Source organism: Alnus glutinosa, chromosome 4 (genome assembly GCF_958979055.1).
Source record: "Alnus glutinosa chromosome 4, dhAlnGlut1.1, whole genome shotgun sequence".
Taxonomy (NCBI): Eukaryota; Viridiplantae; Streptophyta; class Magnoliopsida; order Fagales; family Betulaceae; genus Alnus; species Alnus glutinosa.
In genome coordinates this window covers 28,457,992-28,473,288 of record NC_084889.1, presented here as the reverse complement: position 1 = coordinate 28,473,288, position 15,297 = coordinate 28,457,992, and the positions used below count along the sequence as shown (strand labels likewise).

Sequence of the window (15,297 nt, the reverse complement as noted above, 5' to 3'; positions counted from 1 at the left end):
TAGTACAAATTTACATGTGGAAGAAAAAATGAAATACAACAAATAAGGGGCAAAATACTCACTGCCAAGCTGCCGGTTTGTGGATTTAGGGTTCCTTATATATATACCTGCATATTCAGACCAATTTGTGAAGAAACAATATATAAGTTAGCAAATGTATATATATATATATATGTTATCAACCGGCCATTGAACAGAGAGAGAGAGAGATAAACACTGACCGGAGCAAATCAAGCTGACGGCCATGCCAAGCTGCCGGAGAGACGTCCCAGTAGAGAGAGAAAGAGAGAGAGAGAGAGAGAGGGAGCCGGTACCGGAATGGGCTGTGAGAGAGGGAGAGCGAGAGAGAGGGAGGGTCGGTGAGAGGGAGACAGTCGGTGAGAGGGAGAGGTCACCATGCTGGAGACACGGCAGAGAGGCACCGGAACGGGCTGTCGCCGGCCGGCTGAGCTCGACGGAGAGAGAGAGAGAGAGAGAGAGCGTACAAAAATGGGTAGCTTCCATTTCTTTTATATAAATATATATATATATATATATATAATTTAAACAATATATAATTTAATATCTTTGATTTAAAAATTATTATATTTTTTTAAAAAAATCGTCCTCCGTTTGGCCAGGTGGCGTGCGGGAGAACTCCCGCGCAGCACCTGGCCAAACAATTGGACACGTGTACGTAGTACACGTGCCCAATTGGAGACGTGTATGTAAATACTCGTCTCCAAATGTTATTTTTTTAATATTATAATTATATATAAAATATATTTTATATATATATATATATATATATATATATATATATATATATATATATATATATATATATATATATATATATATATATATATATATATATATATATCTGCATGTACACATTGCTAAACCCTAAGTCCTAAAACTAAAACATAAACTATAAATTAAAACTAAATATAAACCCTTTATATAAACCCATGCAACCCTAAGTGTATGCACTGCATGTACACATTGCTAAACCCTAAGCCCTAAGACTAAAACATAAACTATAAATTAAAACTAAATATAAACCCTAAATTTAAACCATGACACTAAGTATAAGTATATATACTATACTACCCCTAACCCTATGTGTATATACTATATATAGCCATAAACCCTAATCTTAAGTGTATGTTATATATATATATATATAGCTAAAAACCCTAATCCTAAATGTATATACTATATATATATATATATAAACCCTAATCCCCTTTATTATATATAGATATAAACCCTAATTCTACGTGTATATATTATATATTATGTATAGCCATAAACCATAACTCTACGTGTATATGGCTATATATAGTTATAAACCATAACTCTATGTGTATATATTATATACTATGTATAGCCATAAACCCTAACTCTACGTATATATACTATATATAGCTATAAACTCTAACTTAAACTCATGTTGCAATTTTTTTTTTTTTTGGGTCAACATATATATAGCAGAAATTTGGTTTAATTATGCATATAGTACAATATGTCAATTTAGTTAGGGTTTACGTACTTATGAGTATACCATATATATATATATATAACTCATCATATAAACCCTAATCATAAGTGTATGTATTTTATATAGCAAAAAACCATAACCCTAAGTGTATGTACTATATATAACAAAAAACCCTAACTCTAAGTGTATATACTATATATAGCAATAAACCCTAACCCTAACCCTAACCCTAAGTATATGTACTATATATTATTTTGAATTTTAAAATGGTGGCGCGCGGGAGACGTGTAATTAAAATACACGTCCCCCATTGCAGCAAATTGTATTTAATTAAAAATAATAATTATATATATATATATATATATATATATATTTATATAATTTAACAACGTAAAAAAAAAATACAAACCCATGCAGCCCTAAATGTATGTACCATACATATAACTAAACCCTAAGCGCTAAAACTAAACCGTAAACTATAAATTAAAACTAAACCCTAACCCTAAAATTAAACTCTAATACTGAGTATATATACTATATTAAACCCTAAATAAAAATTAAAACATAACCAAAAAATTAAACTCTAACCCTAAGTGCATATACTATATATAGCTATAAACTATAACCTTAAGGGTACGTACTATATATAGTCATAAACCCTAACCCTAACCCTAAAAGTATATATATATATATATATATATATATATATATATGTACATAAACCTTATACCTAAGTGTATGTACTATATATAGTTATAAACCCTAACCGTAAGTGTATGTATTATATATAACTATAAACTCTAACCGTAAGTGTATGTACTATATATGTACATAAACCTTAACCCTACATATATTTAATATATATGTACATAAACCCTAAGCCTAAGTGTATGTACTATATATAACTATAAACCCTAACCCTAAGTGTATGTACTAAATATAGTTATAAACCCTAACCCAAAGTGTATGTACTATATATATCCTAAGTATATGTACTATATATATCGGAACAATCTAATTTTGAACTGCTCATGATTTAATATATATATTTAAAAGTGTACAATAATGACACGTGAAAAATATATTGACAGTATTATGTAAAATCAATTAAATTATAACCCATAGCTTTAAGTGTATCTATTATATATACCTATAAACCCTAAAACCCTAATCCTAAGTGTATATACTATTTATAGCGATAAACCCTAACCCTAAGTATATATACTATATATAGCTATAAATCCTAAGTTTAAGTGTATATACTATATATATCGGAACAATCTAATTTTGAACTACTCATGATTTAATATATATATATATATATATTTAAAAGTATACAATAATGACACGTGAAAAATATATTGACATTATTATTCATGAAATGTAAAATCAATTAAATTAGAACCCATAGCCCTAAGTGTATATATTATATATACCTATAAACCCTAAAACCCTAACCCTAAGTATATATACTATATATATCGATAAACCATAATCCTAAGTATATATACTATATATAGGTATAAACCCTAGCCCTAAGTGTATATACTATATATAGCTATAAACCCTAACCCTAAGTATATGTACTATATATAGCCATAAACCCTAAATGTAAGTACTATATAAGGGACTAAACTATAAGTATTTAATTCCAATTATAGAATTTACATATAGCATATAGCTTTCAAACATAATTTTATGTGTGTAAGTTATGTGCACTGTATTTTCACAGATTTGTATGGTTAATAAGATAAGGAGTTTTTTTTTTTTTTTTTCAAAAAATTAACACAACACAATTTTTTTTTTTTAATATATAATTGGCAAAAAATAACAGTTTGACACGTGTAATAATACACGTGTCAAATTGGACACGCGTATTTAATACACGTGTCCAATTGGACGCGTATTAAATACTCGTGTCCAAATGGACACGTGTATTAATACACGTGTCCAATTGGACACGCGTATTAAATTGGACGAGTGTAAAAATACACGTGTCCATTTGGACACGAGTATGTAATACACGTGTCCAATTGGACACGTGTATTAAATACGCGTGTCCAATTTGACACGTGTATTAAATACACGTGTCAATTTGTGACTACGGTACAATTAGACACGTGTCTCATAAGACACGTGTCTACAGTAACCGGTATTGTAGACACGCGTCTAATTATAGAGATTTTTGTAGTGATACATGAAGAGCCAAAGGTGAAAAGCGATTGATCCTATCAAAGCATCAAATATCATGCAAGAGGAAAATATCCAGATCAACAAGATAAATGTGTGTGAAGTTACTGAACTAAGATTGAAGTTAGTTTGTTAGTTTTGTATAGTTGGCTATCAGTATGTATACTTCGAATAGATTGGAACATAATTAGTTTCAATTCTGTTAAAGTTCTCTCTAGTTATATATATACTTTGTAATTGTATTATTGAAGGCTAGTGGGTAGGCTTCTTTATCTTACAATCACACATCCTGACATATCTTTTTCAGTCCAAGTACTCAGTCAATTAATGAACAAGCCACGTACTAGTCACTTGGAAGCCCCTAGTCGAGTACTTCGTTACATAAAAGCATCTTTAGGTCAAGGATTGTTCTTCTCTGTAACTTCCTCCCTGCAGTTGAAAGCCTTTTATGACTTGGATTGGGTTGGTTGTGCTGACACGAGACGATCCGCCATAATTGGCTTTTGTATCTTCCTTGATAATTCCTTGATATCCTGGAAATCCAAGAAGCAAACGACAGTCTCTAGATCTTCTGTCGAGACCGAATATAGAGCTATGGCTTCTACATGTTGTGAGATAGTATGGCTACGGACTTTACTTAAGGATCTTCATGGTTCACCTCAGGTAGCTTTACTCTACTGTGATAGTCAAGTTGCTTTACATATAGCAGCAAACCCTGTATTCCATTAGTGTACAAAACACATTGACATTGACTGTCATGTAGTCCGAGAAAATCTCCAGTTGGGTATCATTCTCACTTTTCATGTCTCTTATGAACATCAATTAGCTGATCTGTTTACTAAGGCTCTTATGACTACTTTGTTGTTCATCCTTTGATGTCCAAGAGGAGTCTCCATAATATTTAGTCCTCATCTTGAGGGGGAGTATCAGGCATCAAGCATACATGAAGAGCCAAAAGTGAAAAGTGATCGATCCTATCAAAGCATTAGACATCACGGACGAGGAAAATATCCAGATCAGCAAGATAAACATGTGTGGAGTTACTGAACTAAGATTGAAGTTAGTTACTTTTGTATAGCTGGCAATTAGTTTGTATACTTCGAATAGATTAGAACAGAATTAGTTTCAATTTTGTTAAAGCTCTCTCTAGTTATATATACACTTTGCAATTGCATTATTCAGTAATAAAATGAGAATAACTCTTCTTTCCCAAACTTCAATTTCCAATATGGTATCAAAGCTTTTTCTCCAAATTTCTGCATCACTTTCTTCTTCCTTCATATCTTTTCAGGCTTTTCTTAAAGCATTTATCAATGGTGACTTCTAGCCAAACTGAAAAGCCTCCTATTGTATCATAAATGGATTATTCAAATCCATTTTTTCTTCATCACAGAGATAGTCCTGGGGCTATACTCGTATCACAATAATTCACCGGTGACAATTACAGTTCATGGAAGAGAGCAATGGTGATGGCCTTGACAACAAGGAACAAGATAGGTTTCGTCAATGGCACTCTTCCTAAGCGGTCATACGTATCTGATTTTGATCCTCTGAGTTTTTCATGGTGCCGCTGCAAAGTACTATCCTAGTTGCTAAACTCTGTCTTGAAAGAGATAGCAGCTAGCATCATTTACATAGACTCTGTAGCAGACATGTGGATGGATCTTCAAGATTGTTTCTCCCACCTCAATAGTCCAAGAGTCTTCCAATTTCAGCAAACTATGTCTTCTCTTTCTCAGGAGACTGCATCTTTTTTTCAAAATCGCATCAACAACAAGGCGTATCAAAATCGCAAGGATTGTCCTACTTGTTCCCATTGTGGAATTACTGGACATACCATGGAGAAGTGTTATAAACTCCATGGATTTCCACTTGGATACAAATTTACCAAGGGCAAGAATGACTCTCCTGTAGCAAATCAAGTTTCCTATGAAAATGATAATCCTTAATTGCCAATTACCTATGAGCACTAAAAAAAACATATCTTTTTGAGCCGTTTTTGTCGAAACGACTCCGAGTGGAGCCGGTTTATCGAAAACAACTCTAATTGGAGCCGTTTTTGTTAAAACGCCTCCAATTTAAGAGCTTAAGTCTGTCTTTTTTGACAGAAATAGACCCACATACGACGCACGTGGGTTTTTAAGAGATATTCTTCCAAAAATACCCTTAAAATAATCAAAAACAAAAAATTTTAAAAAAATAAAACAAATAAAAAAATAAAAATTGGGGGTGGCTTTTGTACCATTTGGGGGTGGCCAGCTACCCTCATTTTGGCCACATGAAGGTGGCCGAACCACCCCTATAGGCCATGGGGTTGGTTCACCACTCCCAGGTTAGCTGAATCGGGGTGGCTTTGGCCACCCCCTAAGGGTTTGGGGTGGCTAAGCCACTCCCATTTGGCCACATGGGGGTGGCCGAACCAATCCCATGGGCTATGGGGGTGGTTCGTTACCCTCAGGGCGGCCGAATGGGGGAGGCTGAGCCACCCCTAGGCCAAATGGGGGTGGCCAAAGTGATCCCCTAAGAGTTTGAGATGGACAAATTATTCGACTACCGCCTACTGACTTATTTCGCTTTAGTAGTGGGTATACATTTTTATTTCGAAAGTAGGTTCGGTCCGGTAGTCAGTATAGGTGATTTTTTTTTTTTTTTTTTTTTTTTGGTTAATCGAACCGAACTGACTTTTAACCGACTAAACCAAACTTACACTTTGGATAGAAACGACGTCATTTCATTTGATCGTTTTGTCTTTTTTTTTTTTAAGTCAAAACGTCGCCGTTTCATTAACCGATTTTAATTGATTTTAACCAACTTAAACGACTGTCTTTTAACTGACTTAACCGATCGCCTTTTAATCGACTTTACCACTTTAATAAAAAAATTTGAAATTATAAATTGGCAAAATAAAATCGATGAATTAACTAACTATGTCGATTAATCGAACCGAACTGAACTGATACCCACCACTACCAAAGCCACCCCATAAGAGTTTGGAGTGGTCAAAGCCACTCCCTTTAGCCACATGGGGGTGGCCGAACCACCCTCATGGGCCATGGGGGTGGTTCGCCACCAACATGCCAGCCGAATGAGGGGTGGTCAGAATGTTACCCAATTTTTATTTTTTATTTTTTATTTTTTATTTTTTATTTTTTTTTGTTTTTATTCTTTTGTTTGTTTGTGTTTTTTTTTTTAATTTTTTTTTTTTAATTTTTTTTTAAAAAAATGATTTTTTATGGGTATTTCAATAAGAATAGCTCTTAAAAATCCACATGAGTCGCCGGTGGGTCTATTTATGTAAAAAAAGGATGGACTTAAGTAACAGAATGGCTACATTGCAAAATTTGGAATCTTGGTAAACCCACGTGCATTGCAATTTTTTTCACTTTGAAAGCAGAATTAAAAAAGTGGTGAAACATTGGGCGTAAAGTGTAGTTTTCCCTATATATATATATATGGGATAATTGCACCGTTGGTCCCTGTGGTATGCCATAATTATTTTTCACTCCCTATGGTTTAAAAAGTGCATGGAAGGTCCCTGTGACATGCAATAGTTACAAATCGATCCCTACAGTCAAATTCTGTTAAAAATTTTAACAGATTCTGTTAAATGCCACGTCAGCGCCACGTGTCGCCATCTTATTGGCAACACGTGGCGTTGACATGTCCATTTTAATAAAATAATATAAATTTATTAAAAAATAAATAAAAATACTTATTTTTTTTAAAAAAAAATTTAAATTAAAATTCAAAAAAAAAAAAAAACAAAAACAAAAAAGGAAAAAGGTGGCAAGGGGGTGGCTGGGCCACCCCTTGTAGATCTAGGGGTGGCCCAGCCACCCCTTGCCTGCCAGTTTTCTTTTTGCTTTTTTTTTTTTTTTTTTTTTTTTTTTTTTTTTTTAATTTTTTTTTTTAAAAAATAGATTTATTTATTAATAAATTTATATTTTTTTTTTATGAAGATGAACACGTGTCGCCATCTTATTAGCGATACGTGGCGCTGACGTGTAGGGCTAACAAATTCCGTCAAAATGGTGGACGAAAAATCGACCAAGGGAGTAAAACGTAATTATTGCATATCACAGGGACCTCCCATGCACTTTTAAACCATAGGGGGTAAAAAATAATTATGGTATACCACAGGGATCAACGGTGCAATTATCCTATATATATATATATATATATATATATATAAGAGAAAAAAATTGTAATAAAAAGATTTTAGTTGGCAGTGCCACAATGCGGATGCGGTTGCCAAACCATTAAAAAAAAAAAAAAAAAAAAAAAAAAAAAAAAAAAACCTTATTTGCAACGACGTGTTGTCACTTGTTGTTGCCCGCCAATAAATATATATATATTTTTAATTGTTTTGCAACAATGGAAGGTTGTTGCTAATAGTTCATTGGCATGTAATTTTTATTGACAAAAGCTAATATATATATATATATATATATATATATATATATATGGCATTGTCGTACGTTAAAAGACATTTAATTAATTAATTTTGTTGTAGTTCTACGGTACTATGAAAAGTTTGTTAACCTTTGAAGGAGACAACTATATATCAATGGGAAATTTAGATAAGTTCTCTAACTGTAGACAATTTTATTTAAAAATAACATCTACATTAGAATAAAAAAAAAAAATAATATTACACACATATTTTAAAATGTAATCACATATCTAATTGAAACATTCACAGATATTAGAAAGTCAAGGAACATCAATGCCTCCACATGTTGCACTGTCATCACCTTAGCATCTCTTCCTTAAATCTTAACATTGGTTGAGAAAAATTTATTTGTAAAAATAAATCAATTATGAACCTACCCAATAGGCATTTTATCTTACCAAAACTCATATATATATATATATACGTCTATTAAAGAATTATAACTTTATCTATAAGCCACTACAAAGGCCATCATAGTTCACCAAATTCCTAGTTAAGCAACTCTTCAATTAACAAAAAAAAAGGCATTCATTTCAGTAAAATATTATTTGTATCAATAAATAATCTATTTTCAAATCAAAGTATTCTTAATTCACGATCCATATATATATAGGTCTTAGTTAATGGATTTGTACTCAAAATTTCAACTCCCAATTAATATACAAGAAAGCTTTCTAGAGATCAAGGGGATCACTATGGAGAAAATTGGTTCAAGAAAATTTATGTCGATGACAACATTGGAGATGATGCTGATAATGCTTGTGTTAGGTGTAGCGTGTGCTGGTGACTCTCTGGCGCCTTTCCACCGTCAACATTTCCTTCTATCTGTCCCAAGCTCTCCGCTTCCACTTTCCCTTCTTCCTCTTGCTCCTTCTCCTCCGCGCCGCCTTTTCTCAATCCCTGCACGTAACGATATGGTCATGACAGCCGATACGGTTCGTAAAAAGCCTAAACATGTCAAAATCTCTAAAGTTAATCCTGAAACCTTTGGAATTCGAAAAAGGGTAGCACGTAACGATATCATACCAGCCGGTGTGATTCGTAAGCTGCCTAAATTTTTTAAAATCCCTCGAGTTAATCATGGATTCTATAGAATTCGAAAACGGGTAACTAACCTCCCTGTATTTCCTAAACTCGCTAGAACTACGGGAAAATTGTTTAATGGGATGATGATGTGTGAAATGGTTTGTCCGGATCCAAGTGACCAAGTAGCTCTAGATGATGGATTGTGTTCTGTTATTTGTCACCCATTTGCGACGCTTGAAGGAAAAAAACCCGGGGCTGAGAATTACCTTGATCCGACGGATCCAGCTGAGAAAAATATTCCGAGAGGAGAAGGAAAACCCGGGTCTGGGAAAAGTGGACCATGAGCACCAAATTTGAATCTAGTAAGCTCTCTTTCTCTCTTCATACCATACGTTTACATATGCATGCATGCTTAATTGGTAAAATATAAATGTACTTGCTCACAAGTCTCTTTTTAATTTTCTTAATTTTCTTTTTCCTCTTCTTTTTTTTTTTTTTTTTTTTTTTTTAAAAAAAAAAAAAATTATAATGGGGTAGTCATAAAAGCCTCTTATTTAGGTTTGCTAGAATTGATTACTAATTCCTGATTAAGAGTTATATTAATTTCCTGCCATGGCACCAGAAATGCTGCTCTTATTAGTCTTATATATAATTTTCCATAGGGTGATTTAATTTATTTGATAATTAAGAGAGGTGTGCGAGTCCTATCACTTTTCTTTTTTTCAATTTTGAAAATAAATGCATTTCTCTTCACTATTTATGTTCATAGTGCATGACTGCGTGAGGTAGTGATAGAATTAGGTTTGCTCTCATTTTGTTGCGATTTGGGTCTGTTAAAATTTAATACTAATTCCTCAAGAGTCTTCATTTTTTGTATTATTTATTTATTTAACTATTAAAAGGTTAAAGGATACATACTCTAGATTTGAGGGCCGGAACGCTATACTGTAAATTTATTTAAATCTGACTTATTTATCACATGTGATGTGTTGAGGTTTAGATGTTGAAATATTCTTCTTCTTCTTCTTCTTTTTCATTTTTTTTTTTAATTCATTGCATATAAAATAAAAAAATCCTAAGGTCACATAGTCTGAATTGTTTAATCAAAAAAATAATAGTTAAAATTTAAGACACTATCAGATTATGATCCTAAATGTTGAGTTGTAACTAAAACTAGTGATCTAAGATGAATTACATAATTTCATAAAATTTACTTAATTTCCACATTTTCCTCATCAAATAATCATGATTCCTACCATTTTCATATTGCAAATTTTGCATGCTAAATATTTACATTGAATAAACAAAACCAATAATGATAAATATAGTTATATATAAATAGTATATATATAAAAGGCTGAGTTCAAACTACGTACCCACCACGTAGCTTTGTTTTAATGTTAAAACAACCAGTAACTTTAAAATCTGTTATATAAATCACATTTATATCTTTTGTACAAATTTTGAATAGCATACAAATTTTGTATGGGGAATATGAGCAGTGGGGGAGCCAAAAAAATCATTATTGTGGCGGATGAACTAAAAATATGACCAAAACAATTTAAAACATAAATGAAATAATTTATCATACAATATGTATATCACAAAAAATATGTCTATAAAAGTTCATAAATATGTGCAAAAAGTCGTATCATGTCGGCACTAATATTAAAAGAGAGAAATATAAAAAGGTGTCTAAAACTGCAGCCTATGCTCTTTTATGGGGAAAGAATGAATATGAACTTCTAACTGAAAACAAAACATGCCTAGGGGCCAATTTCATGACGGTGAGTCCAAAATCTTTCTTATACATTAATTTTTTTTAAAGAATTGTAGGGACCAGGGCACATATATACAGGCCTCTCCATGTGGCCACGCCACTGATCGAATATGAGAAAAGAAAATAATTATATTCTTAGAATTGCACTTATTTAAATTTCTCCAAAAACTCTTGATTCACCCTATGGGCTTTGGTGATCTTCAATTTAAGCATGCAGATGAGGGCATTTATTTTTCAATTTACTTTTCTCTAATATATATATATAATAATGTTATACCAACCAATAACTTTAAAATATAGCTAGGTATGCAAGCAATCATGTCAGGTCCAAATCTGTTTATGATAATATTATATGAATTATTATTCTAACTTTGTCTTTTGATTGTTATTAATATGATAGGTGTGGATTAAGCGGAATGCTATGCACCAGCTACGTACGACCGCTCAACAAAAATTATTGTGGACTTATTATTATTTTCTTTAATTCTATGGGTACAGGATATCCTGGATATGTGTATATCAGCACTTAAGTACTTAAATTTTGTACTAGTAATTTCTATAAATAAAATGGCTAATGGCATTTGCTAGCTTGTTTAGCATTAAAATGCCTAAATTGAATGCCTTGAACTACTGTTTGTAAGACACTTTCAAGCTACCGTTTGTACAATTTGAATATATGGAATATATATGTTACTTACACGTGCGTATTTTAAACTTAAAATGTTCAAATTACCCTAATTCAGGAGAAGAAAAAGAATCCAATGAAACATGAGGGTCTAAGAGATAAGAGATGGTTTATGAACTTCTAAAAGCTTTTTTGGGGGAATAATTGTCCATCCCAGGCCGAGGTGGTCGTTGACCATCCCTTTTATTTTTGAGGTTGTTGTCCCCTTTATCCTTGAGATGGTCGACCATTTCTTAAAGGCGTTTGGAGGTTTTTGGATAGCCAAACACGCTCTCAAGCTTTGGAGTGGCCTAATCACCTATATACTCGGCCTTTGAGGAGGTGTTTGTCCAATCCGCAACCACCTTAAAATCATTTTGGAGTGTTCAACCATCCATAAAAACAAGAGCGGTCACTCCATAAGGTTCTCGGATTGGCAGGACCATCCCTCAGCCTTGTGGGTGCATGTGCTTTGGTCACTCCTAAAAGTCTTTAGGGGTGTTCGTCTATTCTGAAAAACGTACCTTCTATGGATAGTTCACAACCCCTCAACCCATGCTTCTTTCTTTTCTTTTCTTTTTCTTTTTTATTTTTTTTATTTTTGATGCAGAAGTGAGAAATTTTTTTACTAACAACCCTTCAACCCATGCTTCTTTCTTTTCTTTTCTTTTTCTTTTTTATTTTTTATTTTTTATTTTTGATGCAGAAGTGAGAAATTTTTTTACTAACAACCAACCATTACAAACAAAACTGTCCTAGCAAAGCAGAGGACAACACCAGAGCAAAACATAGCTCACACCTATCAAACAAAACAAAACAACAAGAAAATTAAACCAGAACAGAAAACGATATATTCCAGTTTAAACAAAGTTTTACACTCTCACTAGTTTTTGCGAATCTGCCCTTTCCAGAAATTCGAGACCGAACATCCCAGTATATCAAACGCAGCACCTGCTCTTCGGTTTTAGGATGACCATTGTGCTTGATTTCATTTCTTGCTCTCCACAAGTGATAAACAGCAGAGTGTAAGACTAATCTGCAAAGAACACCCCACATTCTCTTTGTTTTCCACTGCCTACAGCCTGTATCCATCACATTCAACCGGTCAATATCAGGATTTTCATTGATACATCTTTGCATACAATTTTTCCAGATTCTGGAACTAAAACTGCATCGAAAGAACAAATGGTCGTGACTTTCCATCCCATTCCTGCAGAAACCACACTGTGTGTCTCTTGTTTATCCCCAAACCGTGAGCCTATCTCCAGTAGCAAGATGGTTCCTCACAGCCAACCACATCAAGAAAGCTTGCTTGGGAATTGCATAAGGAAACCAAATGAGAGGCCACCAACTAACCTCCGATTTCTTCTTCCTCAAAGCATTCCAGGTATTTGAACTCACATAAGTTTCTTTACGAGCTACAGTCCAAACCGGATTATCAGAAGCTCCTATAACAATTTTCGGCAACCTACTCTGGATAGTGACTAACTCTTCAGACCGAGCAGGTTTCCAATACCAATCTCCATTCCTTAAAACATAAGCTACATTAGCATCAATGCTAATCTGAGAGTCATACATAATTTTGAAACCATATTTCTCAAAAAGAGGGCCACAAGAGTGCCAGTCATCATGCCATAAATGAATGCCATTTCCATCTCTCACTTCAAACTTAAGAAAGCCTCGAGCAAGATTTCTGATTCTGAGTAATTTCCTCCCAGCAGTGGCAGAGCCAGGATTTTAGTTCAGGGGGTCAAGATTTTTTTTTTTTTCATGAATGAAAAAAAAAAGTTGAACAAAATTGACTAAAAATATTAAAAAATATAACTAACGGAATAAATAAATAATTTAACAAAATTTAATTATTGTTTAAAAAAATATAAATGTAAATTACAATTTATATTCTCATTCCTAGTGCGCTAGCCTCTTAATTCAAACGATTTCAGCCTCTCAACAAACGGTATTGTGGACGTGCATTAAAGTTTTTTTTTTTAATCAACAAACGGCGTTAAGCTTACCTACAAAAGAAAAACAAACGGCGTTAAGCTTGAACGAAAGTTTTGCAACATTAATGAAACGACACGTTTTGCATTGTTTAAGTTATCAAAACGGTGCATTTTTTTTTAAAAAAAAAATTAAAAGAGTTGTATCGTCTTCTACCTTTCTTCAGCTTCATCTTCACTCTAACCTAATTACAGTGACAGAAAAAATGGTGCGAGTCGTGACAATCGGTCTTCATGAAAAATATTTGCCCCATGATGAGTGGCTGAAGGGGGGCAACCATAAAATCTGGATGAATTCTACCATGGGTATGGGTAATTTTTGAGAGTTGAGGGGGGGCATTTGACCCCTCTCGACCCCTCCTCCCTCCGCCCCTGCCTCCAAGTCCATGAGCAGTCTTGGGGGAGTTTTACATTCCAAAAACTCCTCCTCTTCAAAAGATACATTTAAATCCATGCAACTTAAATAGATCTAGACTTAGCAAATAAGGACCAAATATGCCTCATCATGGAAGAAATATTCCAAGTTTCTACACATTCAACTGTTACACGTGTGGTTGAGAGTTAAGCTGAAGGAAGATTCAAGAAGGGGCAGCTGGCAATGTACATGGCAAATGCAGAGGAGTGGCATGAATTATGTATTCTAGTTAGAATCCAATAATTCAGTTTCACACGTGCTCTACAGTTACTGTTTCAAGGTATAGTTTTGCTTTAAGTCTTCTGCGTTTCAATTGTGTATAAATATAGTTGATTGCAGTTGTGTAGTTAGTTTTTGACATTTTGTTGAGTTGAATTGAACTAAGGAGATTTGCCATCTCGAACCGGCTTATTCAATACAATTCATCATTCTTCTTTTCATCCCTTTCCTTCTTCTTTTCTTCTACAATTCTATTCCCTATTCCTGTTACAATCAATTTCTCTCATAGAAGAAACAAATCTGTGACAAGTGGTATCAAAGCCCACTGTCGACACGCTTATGAAAACTCGGTCAGCAAATATGGCAGAAGAGTCACAGTTGCCAAAGGACGTGAAAGAATTAGGCAGTCAGGTCACCCAATTGTAGGAGATTTGCAAGGCTGACAAGGTTGATAGGAAGTCAAAAATGGATTCTTTGACAGTTCGAATGCAAGACATGATTCAAGAAAATAATAGACAACTGGCGCAATTGTTTGGAATTCAAAGTCAGCAAGGAAATTCGAGCCCCACCTTCAACAAGGTTTTGGCGCTGTTCATGGTGTTAATGGGCGTGCTAATGGTGAAGTGGGCAAAGGTATTCTTGGCGGTAATAATGGTGCAACTAATGGTGGAATGGATCAAGGCGTTATGGGAGGTAGGATGGGCCAAAATTCTTATACTGGAGCTCATTCTTTTCACGAAGGGGCTACTTCTAGTGATGGCATTCACACAAGTTCTATGAAATTTGATTTTCCCAAGTTTAAAGGCGAGGAACCGGAAACTTGGTGCATTAGAGCTACACAGTTCTTTGACCATCATGGAACTCCAGATCAACAAAGGCTGTCCATTTCGGCTTTTCATATGGAAGGGCGTGCATTAATCTGGTTTGAGGAATTGAAAGCTAGTGGAGCTCTCAAGTCTTGGGGAGATTTTTTACAATCTCTAAGAATTCGATTCGGGAAGGGTTCTTATGATGACCGAATGGAGGAGTTGACGAAGTTGAAACAAGTGGGAGTCTTGGAGGATTAT

General features: G+C 33.9%; 2 protein-coding genes across 2 annotated transcripts; one reads left to right on the top strand and one right to left on the bottom strand.

Moving 5' to 3' along the window:
- Window positions 1-8,749: 8,749 nt before the first annotated feature.
- On the top strand, window positions 8,750-11,631 carry LOC133866550 (uncharacterized). Its single transcript, XM_062303109.1, has 2 exons — window positions 8,750-9,514; window positions 11,333-11,631. The coding sequence occupies exon 1, from the start codon at window positions 8,750-8,752 to the stop codon at window positions 9,494-9,496; it is 747 nt and encodes a 248-aa protein (XP_062159093.1). The 3' UTR covers window positions 9,497-9,514; window positions 11,333-11,631.
- Window positions 11,632-12,627: 996 nt separating this feature from the next.
- On the bottom strand, window positions 12,628-13,174 carry LOC133866268 (uncharacterized). The gene is made up of 2 exons (XM_062302798.1): window positions 12,848-13,174; window positions 12,628-12,678 (listed from the first exon to the last, which is right to left on the bottom strand). The coding sequence occupies exons 1-2, from the start codon at window positions 13,172-13,174 to the stop codon at window positions 12,628-12,630; spliced, it is 378 nt and encodes a 125-aa protein (XP_062158782.1).
- Between the last annotated feature and the right edge of the window lie 2,123 nt (window positions 13,175-15,297).

Excerpts from the sequence above, each read along its gene's own strand:
- LOC133866550 (XM_062303109.1), top strand. The coding sequence starts at position 8,750 with ATGGATTTGTACTCAAAATTTCAACTCCCAATTAATATACAAGAAAGC.
- LOC133866268 (XM_062302798.1), bottom strand. The coding sequence starts at position 13,174 with ATGTATGACTCTCAGATTAGCATTGATGCTAATGTAGCTTATGTTTTA. Across the intron at positions 12,679-12,847 it reads CTACTGGAGATAGGCTCACG|GCTGTAGGCAGTGGAAAACA; the intron begins GTTTGGGGATAA and ends TGATGGATACAG.